Genomic DNA, 26,593 nt, shown 5'->3' with positions numbered 1-26,593 from the left:
CATGGCCACCAGTTTGTGGGTCCTAATGCATTATCCAGTTTCCTGCCTTTCCCGTTCACTTCTCCAGAACCTGGGTCGAGGAAAATTAATGACGAAAATGTGGAACAAGTTCAGTAGCTTGTTCTTAGATTTGATGGGGAAAGAGGGAAGATCCGCACTTCCTGGCCAAAGGGAGACGGAACGCTGCTACGTGGGTTAAGCTGCGACACTGTCTATATCATAGATTAGGAACAGAAAGGAAGAGGGGGCTACGACATTATTTTGCACGTTATTCAAAGATGTGACCAGAATAGAAAATGACCCCTTCGTGCCAGGGCTAAAATCAATGGTTTAACAGAATTACTGACTCACTCAGCTGCAAGCTACCGAGGGCCAAGCATGATCCTGGCGGGAGAGGAAGGAGAATGGACGGAGCAATAAAATCCTATGATTCCTCCCTTCTGAGACTTTGGGATTCAGCAGAACACACATAGCTGGGAGACAGGAGAACACAGGCAGAGCAACTCAGGGTCAGATGAAATAAAAACATAAAATGTGTAATCTGATTCCTTACAGGAATGCAGAACAGAGGTGAATACAAAGGAAAGGGTCAATCAGAGGAGAGAGATTCGGAAGAGCAGAGAGGAGGAGGGTAAGTGACTACTAGACGGCACTTTGTGAAGACAGAAGACCTCCGTGAGGATGATGGGCATGAGCTCATCTCAGACGGGAGGCCAGCAAAACACTTCGGTCAGAAGTTACGAGTGATAGGTTAAGTGAGAGGCAAGAGGGAGGGCAGCCAGGGAAAAGTGCTGAATGCCTTCTGCCGTGACCCTATATTGGATCAGACAGCATAAAGAGGGCACTAGAAAAAGTCAGACTTGGGGATGAAGAGCCTTTCTAGGATAGAAATACAAGAACTCAGAGAAAGAGAGAGCATGTGGAATAGCGGGAAGGGTAGTCAAAAATAAACCAAGTAAGGAGCTGAAATCACCTAGGTTGGAAAGGAATAGTCACGAAGTCTGAAAGGAAGAAGGAAAAGGCAATTAACTAAGGAAGAAGATACCGCAGGGCACCCAGGGCTGTCTCCATTGCAGGCATTACAGTGAGAGGAGGGCATTTCAAATCCCTGGGTCCTTCTGGGAAGCCTGATGCATCACTAATGTGCTCTGCTACAGAGCTGTCCTAATCATGGCTAAAACGGAGGATGTCAATGAAGGTCACTGCCAGATCGGGCACCTTTTCAGGCAGCACAAATTAGCCGGAATCCAGCAGGCACACACAGATTCCAAGCCACCATGCTATAAGTGGACGTGACGCAAAACAAAATCAGAAATGCTTTAATCATCTCACAAATAATGAGGTGGGCCCAAATTCACAAGGCTGAGTTTCAAGAAAATGAATCAAGAAGGTGATAAAGACGTTTTATCATTGTTCTGCTTTCAGCTATTTTTTTTTTATTTTAGAGACTTAAAATATTTACATTTTCAATTTTAGAGGTCTGCATTTTTCCAGTTTCAGATCAGTTAGCTACACTGAACTATTCATAGTCCTTGACTGCTTTCATCATGTTCATATTATTAAAGATCTCAAAAAACAGGCAGAGTATTTCTGCAGGCCACCTCCCTAGAGCCTTGTCAAATGTGAGATCAGCCACAGAGCCTCATCCTGAGAGTTGAGGGTCAGTTTCCAGACCTCGGGGGCCACATTCTGACTGCCCTGGAGACACAACGGGCAGGGGACCAACTGGTCATTCTGGGCTTCTTCAGAGTGCTTACATGGACCGTTTCTTGACTCTGGTGGAAGTTCAGGTTTTTGTAAAAAGACAAGTTCAACTGCTGATAATGTTTTCTCTGGAACAACGACGCACCTGAATTCGCTTAAAGCACGGCATTTGATCACGTCAAACTGTGCGCGTGGAGGAGGTCTGCTTAGAGACCGAGTGTGAGGATGAAACACTCGATCTTCCCTCACAAGTGCAATGTGGGTGTTCAGAAGGACTAGTGACTGGCAACAGTCTTGGCCGGAGTCGCCCTCGACTCTGACCGTTGTGTAGAGCAATAACTGAACTTCTGCCAGAGAGGGGATGTTGACTTGCATGTTCCCATGAAGAAAGTAAATCATGTCAACCAAGGTATTCTTGAATTTGGATGACAACCGGACTCCGTTTGCCAAAACTAAATCAGGGATTTCAGCTTTCCAATCAAGAGAAAGCTGGACCAGATCTTCCTGGAGCAAAGGATGCTTAGTGTAGGCAGCAGCCTCAGATGTGGGCATCAGCACACAAAGGAGGTCACGGCATATCTGCTGACAGAGGTTTTTGTTGTAACTAAATACAGTGAGCAGGAGACTCTCTGCAGAGCCCAGGAATCGAATGCTCTGTCCACCAAAGCCGATTTGTATCTCCTGTAGTCCAGAGAGAGGGAGAGCGTGAAAAACGCCCAGAGAGCCTGGACCGTCATCTGACGGAACCAAAGCACACAAAGCTGAAGGAAGCAGGAGCAGACACGCCGGCTGGGGGTCCGGCTCTGCGCAGTTTGCAACAGCAAGCCAGTAAATGCCTCTGACTTCATTCATGTCACCCAGAAGTTCTGGTGGGGAACAAGCCACGTGCTCAAGAAGGTCTTTTACAGGGCCCTCTTGGAGTTCCAGCATGTCGTCTGGGAACCGCACAAGCATCTGCTTGAATGCAGGGCTCCCTCTAGTATCTGCATATTCCAGGCGGAAAACTGAGCAGGGCGAGGACCCTGGGAACTCTGTGGCTGAGAGGGCAGCAGGAGGGCCCGGTGCTCTGTATGGCATGATGCTCTCTGCTGGCCTAATGGCCCTGGCCTCTTTGCTGTCACTGCTGCCAACCTGAGCTTTCTGGGGAAAAGAATGAGATTCTAATGACACCGTGTATGACTTCAAGGGCACATCCAGGGGTAAGTGTTTCAGAATTGGCATTCTTCTGATGAACATTGTCATGTGGGAGGTGAGCCCACTGGGGTCACACAGGCTCCCCACATGCCTGGCTTGGCTGATCACCCTTGTGCCAGCCTGTAGCAGGTGACTGCTGGTATCTTTATAAAGGTCTGAGAACTTGTGGTAAAAATATCCCAATCCACTGTTTCTTTCTGTCTTGATATCAGTCAGCAACTCTGGAGAAGTAACGGTTTCAGCAGCTAACTCATTCTCAGTTTGCTGCACCCTACAATACTTTGAGGCTGGTGCGCTCTGAGGAACACTGTCGGAAACGCTCTCCTTGCTAGAAACACTTTCAGAAAGAACAACGCACAGTAACTTGCTTTGCCTGGTCTGCTTGCTTCCACTATTTATAGACACTTCCTGGGACGTATGTTGCAGCCAAGTCCAGCTGGACTCGATTCCCAAGCTGTGTTCATCTTTATGAGTCATCGACTCACCGAAGTTTTCTGACTTACCCTGCAAATGTTCAGCATCGCTGGTGTTGCTTTCGTTAATAAAAGAAATTTTAGGTAGACTGAAATGTTTTACTTGAAAACCGCCCATGTGCTCAGGACAATCACTGTTCTGCAGCATCTCGTGTATTGAAGGCTGATCCCTTTGCTGGTGGGTTCTCTCTCGTGATGCTGAGGAGGGAGTTGTCACGCCTGAGATGCTCTGTGTCCTTGGATGACTCCGGTGGTTGTTCTGACCCACCTTACTCCTCTCCTCTCTGCTGGAAGTGTCAGTACCATCTCTGGGCGGCAGCAGGGCAAGATACCTTTTCTGTTCAAGATGTCAAAAACAGTTGAAATGGGGATGGGGTAGCACCTTTTGCGATTCTTTCGCACGTGAAGATTCTTGCAGTCATTGGTTCATTGTGTGGATTAATTCAGAGGGTAAAGCAAAAGCCTAAGCCACTTGTACTGATTGATACATGATTTAAGAACAGATGATCTGATTCACACGCAGAACATCAATTTCCATGTCTTATAAATTACCGAGTATTTTGATAGAAACGCGTTGTATCCACAGTATCCATTTCTTGGTCTAAGATTTCATTTACTCTAAAATAAATCCTAAGACCTTTGATGCAATTTTCAAAAGGTCAAATTTAGTTGTGAAAATAAGTCCATGACCATATATCCAAAATGTAAAAGTAATCAGGGCACACTTCATGAAAATCAGATGGCAAGGCCAAAAGAAATTGACGAGTATTCCAACCGTCACGTTTCTCTCACCTCTTGGTTCATTTCATGCGAATCTTTAATTTTATCTGTCCTGGTCAGATTGCCATTACTGTATCTACAAACCAGCACCATGAAAGGCTTACTGCGTGCCTGCTGCAGGCCAGGCACTGTGGACACAAAGCAATGGAAGGCAGTGTCCTGCCCTTCACGAAGTTATCTGCTAAGGAGCTGGATGTCCAGAGGAAGATAATGTCATTACTGACGGACTGGAACTGAAGGCACGGCGATGGCCAAAGTCAGTTAGCCCACTGTGGAACACCCACTCCTACACCTCTGGCTCTCTGCTCAGTAATGTATGGACACCATCGGTTAGATTTCCACCACCTAGTAGTTTTGTCTTTTTTTTTTTAATTTAGGAATGCATGGGAAAGACAAGTCCCTCAGTGGAGGAAAATACAAGTGAAACCTTACAAATCATATGTTTGAATAAACCTTGGTTTGACAATCCACCGGAGAAATTAGCTAATCAACCAACAGTATTTCCTTTGTACTACGGCCAACTCACAGTCTACAAAGTGAGCAGGGTTTTTAAATCATCAAGAAGTATTCAGTCTCATTTCCAAACCCCAGATCTGATTCTGATTATATAACTCTGCCTTTTAAATGCAGACCAAGGGAAAGGATACTGTTACAATGAAAAACTGGGCAAAGAGCCTCCACCACAGCCATATGCCATTCAAATAAAGTCAAAGCCATTTTCAACCTGCAGGATTCCGTTTAATTTTAAGTCCATATAATAGCTTGCCTTCCCTATTAGCCATTAATCTCACTGGGACTTCAAAATTCTAATTATGCAACTAAACATTAAGAAAATTTAATCACACGAGCATGCTATAATTTAAGGCGACCCTATCAATCTGAAAAATCATTACCTACCTCATATTTTAGCTTACGTTGAATGGTGCCATTGTGAAGTTTCTCATTATCCTGAAAAGAAAAGAAAAAGCCCTCTCTATTAAATTACAGCATGTTCATAGAGGGGGAAAACTGATTTGATTAGAAATATTTATGGGAACAAAATTCTAAGGAAACATACTTGTCATTCAACAATGACAACCATTCTATAGAATTTACATTCCCAAGGTAAACATGACTATCGATCCATCTGCCTGTAAGAGAACAGAACCATTTATTTCTAATCTTAAAATTCTAAGAATATTAAAAGTAAGATTCCCTTAGGATACTTCTTAATTTTCAGGTAGAAATGAAATGTCATTATTCTGATAAAAATCAACTTGTCACAAATATGTATCTTCTAAAAGGCTAAACAATATTTCTACTTGGGATAATTTATTAAGCAAATTAAATACTTAAGGAAATTAGCTGTATTTTTTGAGAGAAAAGAAAAACATTACATGCAGAAGTTTTACAAATCAAAGTAATAAAGCATTTTAGAAGACTTTATATTCACTCAAGAATTTCCCCCAAAAGTACAAAGTTTTAAAGTAAAGTTACTCTTGAATTGGCACTCTTTATAAACTGTTAAGCTCCACTCAAGCAACATTTAATCTTTCTAGAACATATCATATCTTAATTTTCTCACTGAGAAACAGTAATAAAAGACCCCACCACCACCACCAATAACTTACTGAAAGGTCATATTAAAAATGAATGACTGTATTCACTCAGCCCTTCACTCACCTTCGTCAGATCTGCAGAGGTATTGCTGTCACTGCCAATCACATGATGCAAATCCTGAAGACGTCTTTGGACTTCTTCTTCAATGTAAGCATTGATCCTGGAAACAATGGAGACAGGGTCTCTGAACCCTTCTAACCAGTCAGGGCATCTGAGATCCTTTCTCACTATGCCCTCCATAACAGGGAACTTCCTCACTCTAAACGCCAAACAATAATTCGGGACCTTAAACATTTTTCTACTTTCTAAGAAATCTAATGCCACGTGTTCACCATCTGTGTTTTCCCCAAATGAGAGAGAACTGGATGAATAACAGCATCCTGGGAACTGAAGGGAGACTAAGTGATTCCGTCCACCTCTCTCCTGGATGTCCTTGGCGGAGGCCCTGCTGCGGGTAGGGGAGAACCTCATGCACGGGTTTCAGACAGCTCCACAGCCTCACAGCATGGGTCTTGGACTTTGAGACCCAACACTTCCTCTCTGAGTCTCGGTTTCCTCACACAGAAATGGAGATAGTTATTTCTCAATCACAAAGTCATTTAAGAGGATTAAAAGAAAACAAAAAGAAAAAGTGGACGCACTCTCTACGAATCGTCAATATTCTGATGGAACTATGTCTTGCATTGTTCCTGCTCTCTCTTCTCTCTCCAGCTAGGTTACCCGCACCTGGCCAGGACACACCACATTTTAAAGGTCTCTACCTTCCAAAATGCCTGGCACAGGGCTAAGACAGCAGAAGCCAGAAACAGCTGACTTTTCAAGTAGCTGTCAACTGAATATCTGGTACCCCATACAACATAGGTGAAATTGTATGAAACATAACCATCCACCCAAAGGAAACAGGGAGACTAGAGAATTTTAGTTCTATCTAAAATCTTTCTAGTGGCTCAAACTGCCCAAATAGAAGTCTTACTCAGTTCTAGGCTCTCCCTCCCCCAGTTCTACAGACACTGATTAGACTGATCAGTTAAAATGAATGGTTTAGCATGTTTACATCTTAGCACACTAAAAGAAAATCTAGTTTCATCTTTCTAAGTACATGTATAAGCCTATAAACATTTCTGTACTACTGACCACAGCTAAATGATTTTCTGAAATGCTAGGTAAAGAAATTAATACTTCAGGTAAAACAGCCCAGAAGAATGGAATTAGGGTAATAAAATACAGTATTTATCTTTCACTATTAAAAATAAAATCATGTGCAACTGAACCTGAGCCAAGGCCACTTACAAATGAATTACCTCCCTGGACCTTTACTTAAATCTTAAACTAGGCCCACAGAAGATGCAGACCTAGATTTAAAGAGCTACACAGGCTCACGCTATTCCAAGTACATTTTGACATCCAAATATGTATCTCCTTATACCCAGGGCTTAGGACTGTCAAATTTGAAATGTCCCCATGATATAGATAGAGTTGAGGAAAACAATTAATTTTCTTATAGGTAAAGGATGATTAATCGACTTATCTGAGAGCTCTAAGCCACAGGGCAATTCACAACACCACCCAAGTTGAGAATCATTTTCCTATAGTAACATCAGATATATATTTCTGCTACTCATGATCACTCTGAATGTACTGGTACAATTTTTGTAACAGAATTCATCTACGTGTAATCAATGACTTCAACAAATTAAGTGTCAGCACAAGACCTTCCTCTTGATTCAATGAACTCTACTTCTTTATTCCTCTCAACCCGGCCTTGCATCACTCCCTTCTGGATAAGCTGGTTTCCCTGGACCTTTTAATTCTACCTTCTGGCACAAACTACTTGCACTAACATTCCTGTATTTGGCTGGCCAGGTCTCAGGTTTTTGGTGCCCTTCAAATGATACTTTACCCCACCATGGGCCAGGCAGCTGCTGATGAAATCAAAGCACATTTCAGGGACACGTACTACTTGTTGCCTTTGACAGATCCTTCCACATGCAAACTGGCCAACATGAAGTACAGTGAGTCATTAAATAACATCAGAAATGGAGCAATGACTTTAGTTTAATGTCCATTACCTGGCGTCCATCAGAGGGACCAGGTGAGATTTTTCAGCACTGGATGGCAAGCGGGAAGAAGCAGCTTTCTCCTCCAAGGTCTCAGAATGCCCTTTTTGAACACCATCAAACTCACAGATCTTCTGCTTCAATTGCTGGATTTCATGTTCTAACCTATAGAGATGGAGTTACATGAATTCATTCACTAACAGTACTTCCTGAGCATCATCATTGGGTGGGACATTGTTCTGGAAACCCTGGGGGATCCAGACAAAAACTCTTTGTGCAAAGATCTTTACCTTCTAGTAGAAAAGGTACCACATACCTGTAAGACAAGGTATAACGTGATAATGGGCCACAAGAGGGGTTCAGAACAAGTGCTGCAGGCATCCAAAAGTCAGAGAGAGCTTTATCATCAAGGGCAAAGATATTCTTACTGTACTCCAAGCCAATCCAAGAGGGAGATATGCAGGTTTCTGAGCCCCCTACCTTTGCTTCAACAAACAGTTGGCTGTTGATCATATATTGAGATCCCACTAAATATTTCTGTTTGACAAAAGAGATCCACGCTTTAGAGAGTTTTTAAAATCACTAATATAGGAGTACCTTCATGGTCAAGGCAGTTCTAAGTTGAGTCTTCAGAGGCCAGTGGGAATTTGGCCATTTGGAGATGATGATAGAAGGTTCTCCAGTGCAGAAAGCAATATTAACAAAGGGGCTAAGCCATGAACACCAGGAATCCACTTTGGCTAAGGCAGACGGTGTGGAAAAGGGAAACAGGTGAGAGAGACCTAGGAAAGCAGGCCAAGTATCCTGAGAAATTAAAATAAACCATAAATTGTGGAACCAAACATTTATTTCTAATAACAAATGATACATCTAATACCAGGTTATGTGTAAGGCCATTCTCCCACTGGCCCAGGCACACTTGAATCCAGGTCATCAGTCTAGACGGACAAGTTTGCCAGTCAATTTGGTCCAGGGAACACAAGACTCAGCTAGGGGCTGTAGCCCTCTCACTGTGTGAACTGGGGCAAGTTAATGAAATCTGGGTCTCAATTTCTTCATATATGAAATGAGAGAGTCAACTAGTTTCTCCAAATTCCTTCAGCACCAAAAATTAGAGATTCTAGCTTCAGAGGCTGACCACCATGACTGCCAGCTCTCTGGTGTCATCAGCAGCGGCTTGACTGCTCTATCCTAAACATGAAAGCCAAGCTCTTCTCTCTCCGAGATGTGATTATGAGGTCGCAGGGGTCAGCACTCATGGCATCCACAGAAGGCAATGCCCTGCTTAACTCAGCCCTTCCTCTGCCTACTGATTAGCAAGCACTCACTAAGCATCAACTTGCAGACCATATAGCATTTTCAACGGAGGAGGGAATAAGCATAAAAGAGTGATATCAGGGGCCATGTGGTGGGCAAAGAACCATGGAACAATATTAAACAGTCCCAGAGATGGGAAGGAAAATGAGAGGGAAGTAGGTAATTGCCAATGTTTATAATTAAGACGACGTTTCCTGGAGCTGTTCAAAGACATCTTTCAGAGCTGAGGCAATGGAGACTCCACAGAGCCAAGGGGTTTGAGTGGGGCTCTGAAGGCTGAGCACGATTTATATGGGTGGCAAAGGACAAACAGGGCATCCCAGGACAGGGTCGCAGCACACATGAAGGACTGGCCCTGCTAGGCAGCAGCTCTGTGGCCAGGAAACAACAGGACAAAGAGTTGAGTGGGACGTAGACTTAGACTTGAGTTGCAGCTCTGCCACTTTCTAACTGCCTGATACTTGTTTCCAGAGATCACATGACCAGTGGGTGGAAAGGAAGCCAGTAAACGGATTAAATCTTGTTCATAAAGCCAGCCCACAGGGAAAGCCAAGCTCAGTGCACCATTGTCCTGTCTGGTTCCACATGCATTTAAAATTTCACACCTGCAGAATTTCATAAGTGGTCAAGTCAGGCAGGAGAACCCAGAGGGATAATAAGACATGAATCCAACACCCACAGAAAGCTGCAGGAGCATCACAGTCAGAGCAAAGGGCTCAGAATTTGTTGGCCTGAATTAGGTCATAGAAAAGTCTACTCCATCAAAACACATGAAGTTAAAAGCCTCTGCGCGGCTTCTGGAGAAATGCTGATGGTGGGAAATCACGTCCGTGGCAATCACAGGACTGTATCTGCTATAATAGAGTATTAATACTAAATGCCCAGGGATTGAAGCCGGTTGACAAAAGCCAGCGACATCAAGCTAAAAGCTCCTGCTGCATTCTTACTGCACACTGCAGGATACAAATTGAGAGCGTGCCCTCTGCTACTTTAAATTTCCTGGGGCTGGAGCTTTGTCCAGCAATTTTATTTACATAACATACCTGCGATCATTTTCTTAAACCTCCGACCTATTTCTCTGAAGTAATAGCATTATTGTTATTTATTGCTGTTATGCCTGAGGGAATTACCAGAGTGATGGTAAATAGAATCCACAGTATAAGCAGATCATTTGAAAGGTTGTCCTGACCTTTTCAGGCAAGATGATGGACAGAGGCTCCAGCCACACCTCACAGTAGGTCTTGCCTTGTCATCAGCATTGATCCCAGCCCACTGCCAATGTCAAACTGGGCCCCTAGAGACACAGCTTCTGCTGCAGCCCCTCAAGAGGTGCTATGGGGGAGAGGAACGCTGGGGAGACGCAGTGTTCCAGGCCTCCCACCTGCGCTGCAGTTAGGATCTCAACTGACCAAAGGATCCAGAGCTAAGGAAGTGCACAGACACCTGATCTCACCCGCCCCTTCCTGGCAGGTGAGTACACTGCGGCCCAGAGATGAAGATCCTGCCCAAGGGCAGCGAGGCAGGAAGGGGCTAAGCTGGGGTTCGAAGCCCCCTTGCAGGACTCCAAACTGGATGATGGTTGCACACCAGGCAGCCATCAACCTTTCTGGGAGTCTTGGCATCACGTCTGCAGGGCTACCAGAAAAAGCGTTCTCAAATTCATGTTCTTCTTTGTTTTGAGGACCTACTAAGTGGGAAGCATGGTGACAGGGAATAGGTGGAGGAAGATAAAGATTCTTTCTTTACCATGAAAATAGTACTAGTTCCTAGTTTTATTTTTCACAACACCAAAAATAATATTCACAAATCATCACCAAATCTGCTCAAATGTACCACTGTGTTCAGAATCATCTGGAGAGTTTTGTCTGCTTGGTGGTTTATTCTTTAACACAGAATCCTAGGGCCTCCCCTCAAATACTGTGACTCACAAGGGTGGGAGAAGTATGGGTCTTCCCTTCCCTACCAGTGTGGAAGTCGGTACACTCTGTGATCTGTGCACATGGGTGATGCTCCAGTGGAACACGTGCTAGTCATGGAGAAGATGTGAAGCCAGCGGCGAGGAAGGAGAGGGAAAGCAGAAAGGGAGGAAGAAGAACGCAAAGAAGGAAACAAGGAGGCAAGGAGGGAGAGAAGGGAAAAGAGAACAAGGGAGGGGGGAAAAGGGAAAGAGGGAGGGAACAAAGGAAATGGAAGGGAAGGGAAAGACAAAGGGTGGGAGAGAGCAACGGGGGGAAAGGAAGAGTGAGGGGGAATCTATAAGGAATCAAGGCCAAAGCTTTCTCAGGCTTTCACATTTATCAAATATTAAAACATACACATTCGATAGGTCAGTGGGGTAATGGACAAGGGCTTTGTTTTTGTTTGTGTGTGCTTTATTTAACATTAGGCCAATGATTCTAAAACAAAGATCATAAGCAGAAAGAAAAGAATGTTTAGGGGTCTTTTCTCAAGTTTGGTAAAATAAGCATCTGCCTGTGTATTAGACAATAGAAAGGTTAAAAGAATTACTTTTTAAAAACACAGTGGGAGCCACACTCTGAGGGGCAGACAGTGCACACTCATCCGGCACTTTTCCTTCCCGCGCCTCACCTCTCCTGGTCCCTCTCCAGGGCTTCCTGCTCGGCTTCCAGGCTGGCCCGGAGCCCCGACTGCTCGCTGCTGCTGCTGTTCAGAGTGGCCAGCTTCTGCCTCTGTTCTTCGATCTCCAAGCCCAGGGTGGAGCGCCTCTGCAGGGCTGAGTGCCTGCGCTCCAGCCTGGCCACAGCGCGCTCCAGCGCCTCTCTCTGCTGCTTCTCCCGGGACTCAAGAATCTCCTTCTCCTTCCTTCTCACTTTTTCTTCCTGACGTGCGATGTTGGCAGTGAATTCAAAAGTGGCTTGGAGCTTCTGCAGCTGGCTCGCATTGGCTTGGTACCACGCAAGCTGTTCCTCTTTTTCCTCCATCTCTTTTTCCACTTGATAGAGAGTGTTGTCTAAGCCAAGAGGGCCTCTGTCAAGGATCTCAAACGCTCTCTGCTTTTCTTCTAACAGAGTTGGCAAACGATTCTCAAGGAGGTACTGGAGCTGGCGTTCTTTATATTGCAGCCTGTACTCCGCTGGCTTTATTCTCTCTAAATTTTGAGTCCCCAAGGTGACACTATCATCATTTTTTTCCAATAACCCAAATTCTTCTTCATTTTCAGATTTTAAACGTTCTAGGATTTCCTTCTCTTCTTCAACTTCTTTTTCCAGGAGGTCTTTCTGCTGAACCAGGTCCTTCTCCAAATTGGCTAGCTTGACCAGCTGCCTGCTCTTGAACTCTAAGAAATGCAGCTGAGCCCTTTCTAACTCCTCACCATCGTCGTCCCCTTCGGCCCGTGCTTCCTTCACCCGCAGAAGGGCCTCCCGGATGCCTTCCAGGGCTCTCTTCTCCTCCTCCACCCGCTGCACTTCCCCTCGCCGGAGGAGCCCGATCATCTCTTGCTTCTCTCGCAGCTGCTCCTCCAGATGGGCCACGAGCATGACCTGCTCCTTCTCTTGCTCCTCCAGCCTCTTTTTTTCCAACTCAAACTTGGCATACTGTTCATCTTTTTCCTTTTTGAGCTGGTCCAGCTCTTGAAATATCTGAGTCTTCTCGGCCTTCTCATTGTGGTTGAGTTCCTGGAGCCGCTGGAGTTCTTCTTTGACACGGAGAAAGCTCTCTTCTTCTTGTTTCTTCTTCTGCAGCTCGATTTCCTGCTGCTCCCTCAGCCTCTCCTCTTCAAACTTTTCCTTCTCGGCGAGCAGATCCTTCAGCTTGCTCTCGATGTGGACGCTGCGGCGTTTCAGGCTCTCCTCCTGCTTGCGGATCTGCAGCTGGACAATCTCCGTCTCCCTGCGCTGCGTCTCCACCTCCTGCTGCATCCGCTCCAGTTCCGCCTTATCTGATTTTTGCTTTTCCTCCATTTCTTCTATGAGTTTCCTGAAATGCAAAATGTTGACTGATCACTGTGTTCAAATGTTGCTTTAACTTTTCTCTAACTGAAATCTTCTGAAAATGAACGTACAACATAAAGCCAAACCCTTCACCAAAATAATAACAGATGGAGTGCTGCTTGCTCTTTCATTTCCAGTAGCATGCTGTTTAATTTTTCACTCTGTAACTGTCCAACATATCATTTGCCTAATCTCCTAAAGTAGCCTCTGATATCATTTCTTTGTAGAGTCTATAAGCATAATGTGTTATGCATGATATAATTTAAGAAGCCCCCTGAGCTCAAAGAGAAAGAACCATGCCCAATTTAAATTTTAATGTGAATAATCTTACTCAGCCCAATGGCTAAAACGCAACACAAATGCGGTTACAAGATGACATTAAATAAAAATGCTTATGCTGTCCTCAACTCATTGAGGTCAAATATCAGTCAAGATAATTGACAATTCATTGTTCCAGCTCAAATAACTACATGCTACTTAGCATTTAATCACTAGTTTAGGACAAATGGTGATCATCAAATGGCCCCAAATACTCATTTATTAATGCATAACATTGAAAATAACTTGAGTCTCCATTAGAATACTTAAATGCATGATTCCAGGGGTTACATGTCATGTTTTCTCTTGGAGAACAAATGATCCTTACTGGGTGCTAAATCAATGTTTCTGGTTTGGAATGGCCCCCAAAGCAAGAACACAGGGAATGGAAGAGGATCAGTCAGTACATTGCCTCCATCTCCTGGCCCACCAAAGATCTCTTACATGACGCTGGAAACTAAACTAATTCATCTGTAACATCTAAATTCCAGATTCCAGAAAATAAACATCCAGTTTGTCGATTTTCTATGGCCTTAGTTTCTACTCTAATATCTATCCTTGATCCACTTCTTGGTTTGTTAAATAGGACAGGAAAAAAACAAGAAGAAAATACAGTTTTAATAGACAACGAATTATACTCAGAACACATAAAAAAACCTTTTCAAATCAATTAAACAACCAGACACAGAGACACTCACAGACACACATCTCCCAAAAGAATAGTGAGTAAAGAATATGAACAGGCAAATTACAGAAAGGGAAATACAAACGTCCAAACATAAGGAAAGAGGTTTAAAAGGGGGGAGGTATAAGGAAGGAAAATTGTCATTCTTTAGGCTTTTTAAAAATACAGGGGATGTTGGGGCTGGCCCCGTGGCCGAGTGGTTAAGTTCGCATGCTCCGCTGCAGGTGGCCCAGTGTTTTGTTGGTTCGAATCCTGGGCGCGGACATGGCACTGCTCATCAGACCACGCTGAGGCAGCGTCCCACATGCCACAACTAGAAGAACCCACAACGAAGAATACACAACTATGTACCGGGGGGCTTTGGGGAGAAAAAGGAAAAAATAAAATCTTAAAAAAAAAAAAAAAATACAGGGGATGTTATTAAGATATACTTTTGAGTTAAATTTAAACAAGTATATATTTGGTGTATTAAATTTAATGGGTGTGTTAAAGTTGCCTAGACTCTATTCCCCCTTTCTCACAAGTATTTGAAAATGAACTATTAAAAAAATTCAAACATGAAGTAAAACTACCCAGCTAACGAGAAATGACTTACAGTCATTAGACATGTAAACAACAGACAGAACCAGAGGGAGGTACTGAACAGACACAGAAGAAATCAGTCTGGAACAGTACCACAAGAATCCACACTCTACAGCAGTGTTAAACTCATATCCCATGGGGCTTACCTTTTACTTTCTAATTTTTCAAGTTCTTCACGCTGTTGCCTCTCAAATTCAAGTCTAATAAAATCAAATGAAAATGAGTCACTTTTCTGAGTTGTTCCCTCTCTCTCTTATTCTCTGTATATAGAGCTACATCTTACAAAGAGAGTCAGTTCAAGTATTATTTTTAATTTCCATGAATTAACAAGTTTAAAATGTATTCTTTGCTCTATGACTACGATTAGAAATTAGATATATTTTGAGTACTTGAATTGAGACTGAAAAGAGCATATTTTACTTGAAGGAAAACAAACAAAATATGACTATATTGCAAAAGCAGAGTTAAGAGAGACTTCTAAAGGATAAGCATGTCTACTCCATGCAGCTTAGTCACTGATGAGTATATAAAAATGGAGAATCACTACCTTAGACAGATGGGTCCTTTTATAGGGAAAAGACTGCCAAGGAGGTAGAGAGAGAGAGAAAGAGCACAGACATCAATTAAGAAAAGAATTAACCGGGGGAAACATCAGGAGAAAAGCAGTAAGTGACATAAAAGCCAACAGCCATGCACAAATTGTACTGTATTTTTATAAATGTCATATTTCCCAATAATTTCTTGAAGAAAATCCTCCAAAGAGTTAGCTCTTCTGTGTTCTGCACACTTCCCATAATAATTACAGCACTGATAATAACTGTGTACCAATAATAATTGCGAATAGTAATCAAAGCCATATTTTTACTACTTTATAGTTATACGGCACACAGGCTCATCAAGATCCTCCTGTAATTAGTAGCTATATGACATAGGAGTTATGGGGGCTGCATAGATCGTGAACAGATTTACCAGAGAAGTAGCAAAATAAAGGGAGCTAGGTCATTGGGAAATTTAAAACAACTCACTAAAATATAGATAACACAAAGTTGATTTTTTCTCAAATACCAGATTTAATTATTGAAAGATTTAACTATTCCTATTAAATAGCATGAACTGTAATTCTTAAACTTAAACATTTTCCTGTTGTGATAGATGACAGACACAGCTAAAAAGCTGAAGTACGGAAAAATGTACCATAAATTGTTTTCCTTGGATAAAGTGCAAATCCAGACTGGCAATAGTTACTTCTACAATGAGACACATATCTTTCAAATAGCTCTGTTTCCAGTTTAATCTGGGCTAATATTGAGAGTAAATGTCTGAGAGCTTTTGTGAACAGAACTGAGCACTGTGCTGAGTGACTTACACATGGTATCTCACTTTGTCTTTCCACAAAATCCTTAAAATAGCAAATAGTATGCCCATTTTACAGACAAGGAACCCAAAGCTCGGATATGAGAAAGAACCTGTCCAAAGTCACAATGGTAAGATGTGGTGGAGCCAGGATTTGAACCCACAAGAGCCTGCTTCCAAAACACCTTCTAATAACTTATTTAATGAGCAATGCTCAAATTACATGATATACAATGAAAGTATTAAATCTTTCATTGAAACTTGTCATTTAGAGTCATAGTCATCCTCCTGTAAATGGAAATAATCTGTAGATTATAAGCATCACCATCCACGAGAAATAAATCACAGATATATATGAAAGGTATGTACCACTGAGCTCAGCCCATAGGTCATTATATTAAATAGGTACAGGGCTTCATCAAAGCTAATGTACAATCATTCTTATTTATATAACAATAAACAGAACCTTGGGAATGTTTCCTGGTAGATATTTATAGACTTCAGTACAGTTCAGTCTTTCCAGAGATATTTACATAATCCAACACATCACTGGATACAATACTTTCAAACCCAGAGAATTTCCCCAATGGTATTGTCTGTATTCTCTATTTTTATTTCCTGTGAACAATAGCTCAATGTGACCATCAGTAGACACTTCTCTGACAACATCACATGCCTGTGGTCATAAGGCAAATGCTACTCTGAGAGTTGGGAGAGCCGGGTTTGAATAAAAACCCGATCGCCTGAGGACTGCTGACAATGTGCAGGCGCTGGGCTTGGCACTCAGCATGCCCTACCCTCACTTTGTTCTCCTCAGCTCTAGCAGGCTGACACTTTTGTCGTCCCATTTTTAGAACAGGAAACTGAGGCTTAGAGTGTGTAAGTAGCAGAGGGAGGACCTGAATTCAAGTTTGGTACTAAAATCTGTGCAGCCACCACTAGAACTGTTGCTAAGGCTGATGTGGTCTCAGGAGGTCATAAAATGTGAGTTAAATATCTTATCTCTAATGTGTCACTTTGAGCACCTACTGTTTTTTTTTTTTTTTTTTTTTTTTACTGAGCACAGTGTCAGGTACTGTGCTAGGAATAGGGGATAAAGCAGCCTGTAAGGGAGATGTAGTCCCTGCCTCCATGGAGCTCCCAGTCTGTAAGTAGTAGTCAAATGAACACAAGGAGTACACCCCAGTGTGTCAGAAGACAGGACTCAGGAAGGACACAGTGCTGTCACATACAGAGCAGGGTACTGATCCCAGAATTTGGTAGTACCTAGACTCAAGGCAAGCTCCCCAAGGAAACCTATATCCCAGCTGCGCCATTCTTTCTCATGCATGCCATAGAAACTGCAGAGCAGCTCAATAAAACCAGATCTTGGCTTTCTATGGGGGAAGTGGTAAGACATGAAGCTCAACAGGACAACAAAAGCCAGGCAGCAAAGTGCCTCAGAAGCAGTATTAAGGACTTTAAACTTGATCCTAAAGACAGTAGCAGAAAAGTGTCTTGGAAAAGGGTTGTTGAAGAACACATTGACTGGTCTTCTGTAGAGAACAGATGGGAGGGGAGGAATATGGGAAGCTGAGAAACAAATTAGGAAGCTAGTGAAGTCATGTAAATAAGAGATGAAGGAGGCAGGACCTGAGATAACTGGGATAAAGAAATGATGATAACTCTGATACTCAAAAGGTTGAGTTGACAGAACTCGGTAACTGGTTGAATTTTGGTGGGGGCTGTGATGAGAAAGGAAGAATCAAAGATGACCCTCAGGTTTCTGGTCAGATTTCAAAGGAGGTGGGAAAGCAGAACTTAATTGCCAAGAGGCTGAGCTAAGAGGTCAACAAGTCTGAATACATATCCTAGTGGTTGTGAGACCATGTATGAGTTATTAACCCTGGATGCTTAATTTTCATGGAAAATGAAAGAAATAACAGGCCCTACATCAAAAGGTTGTAGCCAGGACCATACGAGACAATACACGCAAAACACTTGGACAGCGCCTCCACATACTAGGTGCTACAGTGTTGCCTCCTGTTGTCACGACCCACTGAGATGAGGAGCCCCGGGGAAAGAGCCAGGTCGCGGTTGGGGAGAGGTAGCAGTGGTAGCTGTATTAGTGTTGATACTCACAGTGGTGAAGGCGAGGGTAGCGGTTACATCCATTGAAGCTAACATGCATTGAAGACTTTCTCTATATGGGGTTCTGAGTACTTTGCAATTAACTCTCACAATGGCCCTATGTGGTAGGTGCCTTCATTATCCCCAGTTTACACACGAGAAAGGACCATATCACTAGTATATGGCAGAATCAATCGTGAATCTAGAGCCCATAATTTAATTATTTTCTCTATCCTGCTTTCAAGAACATAAGCTCAATTTTACACATGTTAAATCTAATGATTCCAGAGGGCCATCCAAACTGAGATGTCTAGCAGGCATGGCGATACATACAAAGATCTGGCACTTAGACCCTTCTCAAGGATGGAGATATAGACTTGGGATTTACCAGCATCTAGATAGGAACTAAAACCTACAAGAGTAGATAAGACTACCCAGGACATATATGTGGAATGAGGATAAGGGAGCTTAGTACTAAGGCTGGAAGATGACAGACAGTGCAGTGACTGACACAGAAGGATGTACCCTCAAATGAGGCTAGGGACGAGCAGTTAAAGACACAGAGAGAAGATCAGAAAAGGGTAGGCACACAAAAGCACAGGGAAGAAGGTGTTTCAAGAAAGAAGAAGGGGTCAGTAGTATGAAATTTTCAGGAATGTCAAGTAAGATAGGGCCCAAGGAGAACTCATTGAACTTAGCAACATGGAGGCACTGGTGACCTCAGAGTGACCTTTGTCGGGATGGGACCAGACTGTAGTGGGTTGAGGAGTGAATGGGAGGAAAGAGGAGACTGTGAATGCAGATATGGTAAAATTTCTCAGCGATTTCAGTTATGAAGGGAAGGTGGAAGGTTTAGGAGAATGGATGTTCATTTTAATACCTGGAAGAGACGGTGCATATTTACATCCTGGTATAAACAAGCCAGAAGAGAGAGGGTGGAAAAAATTGGAGACAGGCTGGGAATATCTGATGGGTAGAGAAGCCTGAGCTGGCATGAAACTAAAGGATAGAACAGTAGCTAAGAGTAAGGGCTCTGGAATTAGTCTAACCCAGATAAATCTCGGGCTCCTATGTGACCACGGGACAATCTCTCAACCTCTTGAAACTTCAATTTGCTCATCTGAAACCAGACTCAAAAATAATCCTAGTTCTTGGGGTCGGCCAGGTGGTGCAGCGGTTAAGTTCGCATGTTCCGCTTCGGAGGCCCGGGGTTCGCTGGTGCGGATCCCAGGTGTGGACATGGTACCGGTTGGCAAGCCAGTCTGCCAAGCCTCCCACACATAAAGTAGAGGAAAATGAGCACAGATGTTAGCTCAGGGCCAGTCTTCTTCAGCAAAAAGAGGAGGATTGGCAGCAGATGTTAGCTCAGAGCTAATCTTCCTCAAAAAAAAAATTTTTTTTTAAATTATCCTAGTTCTTAATTGGAGGAGGATTGAACAAGAGTACACACTGAGCACTTAGCAGTTAATAAATGTTACCTATTAATGCTACAGGATCCACAGTACAGGTAGGGAAATTACCCTGAGAGAGGCAAAAGGGCAGTTCAGCCATTGGGACAGGAAGGAAAGAGGGAAGGATGAATGCAAAGCAGGCATGGGATTTGGAGGTGTTGTCCTCTTGGGCTTCTGTATTCCCTGTGAGATCAGAAGCAAGGTTCTCTGCTGAGAGTGAGGAGGAAGAGTGGTGGGGTTAGAGGCATAAAGAACATAGGGATTATTTGTCATAGGTGAAAGGGCCAATGGTCAATAGAACTGATAAACACAACAAGCAAAAAGAGGTGGCTGGGCATCATCCAAGCTTAGAGACCATCAGTTTACAGAAGCACCAACCTCTTTGTTGATGTGGCTTTCTCTTATAGCACTGAGTTGAGATGCCCAGGTACAGGTTCAGGGCAAGGGGACAGTTCAATGGTTCCAGCTGGGACTCTGGCAAGTGGGAGAACTGAAGGACCATCTGAGGATTTGGGAAGAGGATGGCTCAAGTGTTGGGGATGAGGACTTGATTGGACAGGGAAGTGAGGATAAGACAAGGCTTACAGTTTGGAGAAAGCAGAAAATCAAAGAAGTCCCAAGCTAAAGAAGTAAGCACTCCTTAAGTAACTAGACGGTAGGATGAGTTATCCACATGGAATCACCCAAGATAATAGCAGGACTTAGAAAGATGGTGCAACTTAGAAGGAAACACCTGGAAGGCAAGTAGATGACAACAGCAAGAAGCAGGAAAGAGTGGGAGAGGTAGCTCCCACAAGAGAAGAATCAGGAGTGCTCTACAGAGTGGAGGTAGGGTGGCTGAGAGCAGGTTGGGGCAGTACCTAAGAGTCTGGGCTGGTGCCTTCTTGCGAGTTTTCATTTTAGAACATTTGATTGGGATGAGGAAGGGAAAAGTCTTTGGATCAGTGGCAGCTGCCAACCTTAGATGCATGAGGCCACAGCTCTGATCCCTCCTGAAGAGTAGCATCTATTGAAATGTAAAGCTGAGTTAAGAAATCAGAGATACCATTTTAATTCTTAATGAACTAGTATCAATTTTATTTCTGTGATCTGTTTTTAAATAGGAAAATGTTTGATTGCTTTCTACTGAAAGCAATATGTCCTTGACAAATAATGATTCCCATTTCCTCAAAAATAAGAGTAAAACAAAAAACCATAAAGATGCTCAGTCTTAAAGTCTCAAACAATTCAAGGAGAGAGTCATAATTACAAAGTCAGGAAGTGTATTTTAAATATGAGGTGATATTAGCTGCTGCTACTACTGTATAACTTCTGTTAAGTAGTACATATTTACTAATCATACTTTAAAATGCACCTCTTTCCATAATCAATGACAATTATTTTAAATAGCAAACCTCAATGGATTGTACAATATAAATGTGTGCTAATATCAAGGAAGGAGTATCAACTATAATTGTATTTTAATGTGACTTCATTTTTAAATAAATGTAATTCACTATCTTACGTTACTGAAATTATCTTGGCTCCAAATGCTAATTTCCTAAATGTTACAATTAAAAGGAAAACCACAAAACGATATAATTTTTGCAGCTGTTCTTAGCATTTTAAAATGACTTTTGGAAGGACATATACTATGTTAGGTCCAACAAAAAAACATAGCATACAATCTATTTTTATGAGAAATAGCCTTGTTTTTGTTTTGCATTAAAAGACATCTAGCATTTTTAGGTATAACTGCACATCTTGCAATTTATATTCCTGTTTATCATCAGCAACGAAAAAGCAAGGGGGTGGGAACTTCTCAGTTCACACCATTACATTGAAAGTGAGACTGTGATTATCAAAAAAAGAAAGAAAAATTTAAATAAACTGAAAGCATAAATATTCAAGTCCTTGTGTTGTCTCAATGGTGATTTATTTTGTACCTGTGAAGTCACTTCACTTTCCAAAAGAAGGGAAATGGCTACTCAAGTCCAGCCAACAGTTGAGCTGGCAGCTGTCGGGGGGGTAGACAGGGAGGGAAATGGAAGCTGAGCTCTAGATCATAATATGACTGGAAGAGAGCTGTCACTTGACAATGGAGGTAAGCTGAAGGTGAGGCAGTCCCTCACACATGGATATTTTCAGTAGTTATGTGAACAGGTAAGGGAAAAATTCTTGGTCAATGGGTGGGTCTGGACTTTTCCTACATGACTTTTAGGTTATAATCAAAGATAGGGATGACTTCATGGGTCCTGTGTGCAACCCATGAAGTCACACAGGGCCCCGCATTCACTTGATGCTCTCCTGTTGTCATCTTGAAATTCTTAATATTTGAGCAAAAGCTCTCATATTTTCATTATGCACTGAGCCCTGCAAATTACGTACCTGGATCTAATCCAGTATATGTCATTTTTTAAAGAACTCCTGTCCTGTTGCCTGGAATGTTTGGTGGTATTCCCAGAACAGACTCTGGTAAGGGATAGATGGAAAGGAGCTGGAAAGAAACTAGAACTCAGGGTAAGATGGTGCACCTCTCCTTGATCCTTCACAAAGGATTGGGTTCTGACCACGATGCGTCCTGCAATGGTTTAGACCAGAATGGCTGACCTTCTCATCACCCTACCCCTCTCAGGAACTTCCAGCCAGTCTCAAATCACCTTACATCTGAGCAAATCCCAAGGAGGCTGGGGGATCTTAAAGACTAAAAAGAAAGTTTTGATTTGATATCCAATTGTCTCCCTGACCTTGGGAACCCTGACATCCTAGATGTTCTTTGAAGGATGAGCAGAAACCAGATATTACCCAAGGTAGGTGCGGGGAAACTCATGAAAAGCAGAACTTGCCTGTCCAGCCAGCCTCTGACTTCACGGAAAGGCCCTGCAGTCTTTCCTGCGTGCATCAGCTCCCACGTAAACTTTCATTAGAAAGCTCAGAATAGCTGCTTTGTAGAGATGCTTGGAATCACTACACCACTCACTCCCTGTATCCCTTTTGTTCCCCCCAAATTGCTGTGTGACACATCAAGCGATCCTACAGTAGAATAACTTATAACTGCAATTCAAGGTGACTGTATCAAGATGGGGTTTCACAATGCAATTTAATCTGGGAGGCTGTGAAATTAAAGCCCTTCTAGGTAAAAGTCAGAGTTTATAACATAAATATCCTTAGTACCTTGGGAATGGTTTTCTAATGAACTTTCAAATCCCTGGTCTAGAAAGTACTTTAACTAAAGACTTTCCAGGAGCCAGTCTTAAGCCTTTTGTATTGCAAATGGAAAGTGCTCAAAGAACCAAAGACTGCTTTAAAAAAACAGTAAAATTTGATACCATAAGCATTTTAAGTGAGTTTCTCCCCAGCCTGTTTCTTGTAACAGGGGTAAGACTTGCTCTAATAACAATAGCCAGGACTACGTTAAACACAGGAACCTTCCTGATTAAGCCGTAAGATCACAGACGGTTTCAAGTACAAGGGGACCCAAGAGGCCAAGCATTCAACTTAGCACGCACTCCTACATCCTGCTGCCTCCCCTACTTTAGAGGCCAGGAGACTGAGGCCCAGAGAGTATGAGAGAGATGTCTAAGGTGACCTCCTCTCAAGAGGTGGCAAGAGTAAAGCCCACCTCCTCCTACTCCTCATCCATTCTTACTTTGACCCTGGAATTCTTCTCACCTCCTCAACCAAATCATGGTAACTCTTACCCTAGAAACAGCCTCCTAAAAGTTAAAAATGATTCATCATTCCAAGATATACCTCTTCCTGTTGGATAAACCGGAATAGTGTACCACAGGCAATTTTCCTGCCCCTTCATTCAGACATACATGCCACATATCCAAGAAACCTTAAGGAAGCACCTACTGTGTACAAGGCAGTACATTAGACTCTGAGGGAATACAGAATGGATAAAGTGCCTCTGGGTCTTGAGAGAAGTCTAAGTGAAAGAAAAGATGCATGTGTATCAGTCACACTGAATGTGATGAGCCCAAGGAGAAAGTTCCATTTTTAACAGAAGATGGGGTGGAGGGAGGGCATTTACAGCTATAGGGATGAGAGGAGGCTTCACAGAAGAACTGCTGTTTGAGCTGGGCCTTGACAGATGGACAGAAGGAGAGAATTATGATGGGCATGGTGTAGTGAGGGGGGAAAATCTAGGGGAAGAAAAATCAGAGAAAGAAGACAAAAGATATAAGCAAAGGAAGCAGTAAACAGCCTTGTTTGGCTGTTGCTTAGAATAAATAAAGAGAAGTGGTGATAAATAAAGCCCAGAAACTAAACCATAGGCAGAATATCCAAGGTCAAGCTGACACTCTCTGGGGCACCTTCCTGGGCAACCTTTCCTCCCACCGCCCTGGATAGTTCTGTATTGAGGCACTGAGTATGAGGTTCAGGAACAGTGGGTCAATGGATGCAGTGGTTCACACACCCATTGATTCACTTGTTCAACATGCCATCCATGTTCTAAGCACTGTCCTAGGCACTGCGCATTCAGCAAAAGGAACCAAGTCCCTGCAGTCGTAACCCTTCCATTCTTTTTTTTTTTTCTGCTTTTTTCTCCCCAAAACCACCCAGTACACAGTTGTACATTCCAGTTGCGGGTCCCTCGAGTTGTGGCAGGTGGGATGCCGCCACACCATGGCCCGATGAGCGGCACCATGTCCACGCCCAGGATCAGAACCGGCGAAACCGTGGGCTGCTGAAGTGGAGCGTGCAAACCCAACCACTCGGCCACGGGGCCGGCCCCTGTAACCCTTCCATTCTAATGAGGGGACAGCTAACTAACAATGAGTATGTTATGTGACAGGTACTTTGAAAAAGAATAAAGCCAGGAGAGAGGGTGGAGAGAGATGGGTATATTTAGGAGAGAACAGAATGAAGAGAGTGACCATAAGGATGCATCTGGTGCCAACACGAGGGAGAAGCTAGGTCAATGACCAAGAGACAACCTGTGTGGCATGCTGGGAGTACAGCAAGATCAGCACGGTGAGAACAGATGGAACCTGGGGAGAGTGATGGTATAAGAGCAACTGTGGCCCAAGAGGGAGTCAAGGCCAAGATCACCCAGGGCCCTACGTGTCACAGAGGGCAGACAAGAGCCCAGTCCACCAGGGCTCCTTGAGGACAGAGATCCGTCTTAGTTGACTGCATATCCTGACGGCCTTCTGCAAGTACATACTAGGTGTCCAACCAATGACTGCTATGGGTAACGCTTTGAAGCCAGGGACATGAGCCAGACCTAAATCAAACAAGGTCACAGAATATCTGGGCGAGGAAGAGATGTTGTCGGTCAATGCCAAGTTCTCTTTCCCTTAAAAAATAACAACTTTTGCTACTTCTCATGCTTCCAAGATGAAGGTAATTCACGGCAGCAAATTTAGAAAACACAGGTGAGCAAAATACAGGTAAGGCCCTCACATGATTGCTCCATATGGGTATACAGCCTTCAGGCTTCACAGCCATACACTTAGACACATAGACGAGAGCCTACAACAGAGTCTGTTTTGCGATCTTTTTCTCTTAATACATACCTTGGACAAATTCCCAAATCATTAACTACTATTCTACAACATAGTTTAATATCACACAATTCTATAATAGAGATGCACCGTGATTTATGTAAGCAATCTCATATTGTTGGAAACGTACATGGTAGATGATTCTGACAAAAGGTTGGTAGGATCTACATTAGGTAGCACAAGAAGAGGTTAGTTTAAGAAAAGAAAAGCTGTGCATATTTGTGGGCAGACGGAAAAGCGAACAGAGACGGGAAGTTTGAAGGTGTGAAAAAGATTTAAAATGCACCACAGTTCCTCTGCCTTGACGATACATCGTTGAAGTGGAGAGCTTTACAAGTCTGCTTTACACATTTGTACTCCTCTGATATTGTGCACTGACAGACAAAATACTAACACACCTAGCCAGGCAATGCTTGAAATGTGTGCGTGGGCCTCGGCCTGGGCCTGGGCCTGAGCAGAGGCCTCAGGAGCCCCTCTGCACCTCCGCTGGCCTGTCAGCCCACTCCTGCTCTGCACTCTCATGCCTCTTCTCTTCTAGATCCCCAAACCTTCCTTTCATTATTTCTCTCTCTGACATCTCTCTTTTAATACCTCCTCTTGTTGCTTTAATGTAAGCAGCAGCTGCCATCAAATAAAGAATTTGGGGGGGGGGGTGGATTTCACTGACAAAATAGCAGAAAAGACTCATATAAGCAGATTAATTGAAACATAATCAACAATTTTACATGGAAAAAAAGAAAGAAATGAATGGCCCAACATGTTTGAAAGCCACTGCTCTTATAGCACAGTAAATTGAGCAACAAGAAGGTCTACGTGGCCAGCTGAAAAAGCCAGTACAAGAACCACCACCCTTTCTGTCCTGAGCACACACTGTGATAACTCCTCAAGGGCAGGCAGCAAATTTATTTAAAAGAACTTCTCCCATTTCTTATAAGCACCAAAAGTCCTTAGAGACTAAGTGTTAAATTATGATATAAACATAGAATGAAGATTTGTGCATTCAATGGCATGGAAAAAGTTCATACTAAAATGTTAAAGGAAAAAGCACAATACAGAACTGTATATTTAGTATGATCTCAATTGTGGTTTTTAAAATATTCTATATGGTGCATAATTACAATATCTGATGTACAATTAAATATATATACTTCAAAATATAAGCAAATACTACAAATGTAAACCAATCATTATTTCTTGGTGGAAGGACTGTGAATGCTTGTGATTATTTTATTCATTTCTGAACGTGTACTTTTTTATAATAAGCATTTCAATTTGTAATGAGACAAACTATTTCAAAAATTTTTCTTAATCTGCTGTCATTATAGCAACCATTTTATTTCCTTTACGCTTCTAGGAATCTCTGGTTCATTTCCATTTATTTCCAACAATGATGATGATTAACCTTAGTAGATCATAAGATATGGGAGTTGCTGATGATGACAAACATGTGATGTCACTGATGTGGGACACAGCTTTTCAAGGTTAGAATTATGATGTGTAATAAAAGAGGGGGATGGAAATGCCTC

The 26,593-nt window shown here is 42.9% G+C and overlaps 1 protein-coding gene across 15 annotated transcripts in view; it reads right to left on the bottom strand.

The window, feature by feature from the left end:
- Window positions 1–26,593, bottom strand: part of KIF16B (kinesin family member 16B) — a 277,231-nt gene that overhangs the window by 84,426 nt on the left and 166,212 nt on the right. For 5 of the 15 annotated variants that reach the window (XM_070485534.1, XM_044747819.2, XM_070485542.1 and 2 more), the window contains 6 exons: window positions 14,809–14,862; window positions 11,714–13,063; window positions 7,820–7,972; window positions 5,814–5,910; window positions 5,049–5,099; window positions 1,301–3,708 (listed from right to left, as the gene is read on the bottom strand). In XM_070485534.1, coding sequence (XP_070341635.1) covers window positions 1,606–3,708; window positions 5,049–5,099; window positions 5,814–5,910; window positions 7,820–7,972; window positions 11,714–13,063; window positions 14,809–14,862 — 3,808 coding nt within the window. In that variant the 3' untranslated portion in view covers window positions 1,301–1,605. Of the gene's footprint in view, window positions 1–1,300; window positions 3,709–5,048; window positions 5,100–5,813; window positions 5,911–7,819; window positions 7,973–11,713; window positions 13,064–14,808; window positions 14,863–15,209; window positions 15,243–26,593 lie in introns of those variants that run through there. The other 10 variants (XM_044747818.2, XM_070485537.1, XM_070485535.1 and 7 more) reach the window with 3 other exon arrangements.

Source organism: Equus asinus, chromosome 15, assembly GCF_041296235.1.
Source record: "Equus asinus isolate D_3611 breed Donkey chromosome 15, EquAss-T2T_v2, whole genome shotgun sequence".
Taxonomy (NCBI): Eukaryota; Metazoa; Chordata; class Mammalia; order Perissodactyla; family Equidae; genus Equus; species Equus asinus.
Note: the sequence above shows the minus strand (reverse complement) of the source record. Positions and strands in the feature narration are given on the sequence as shown.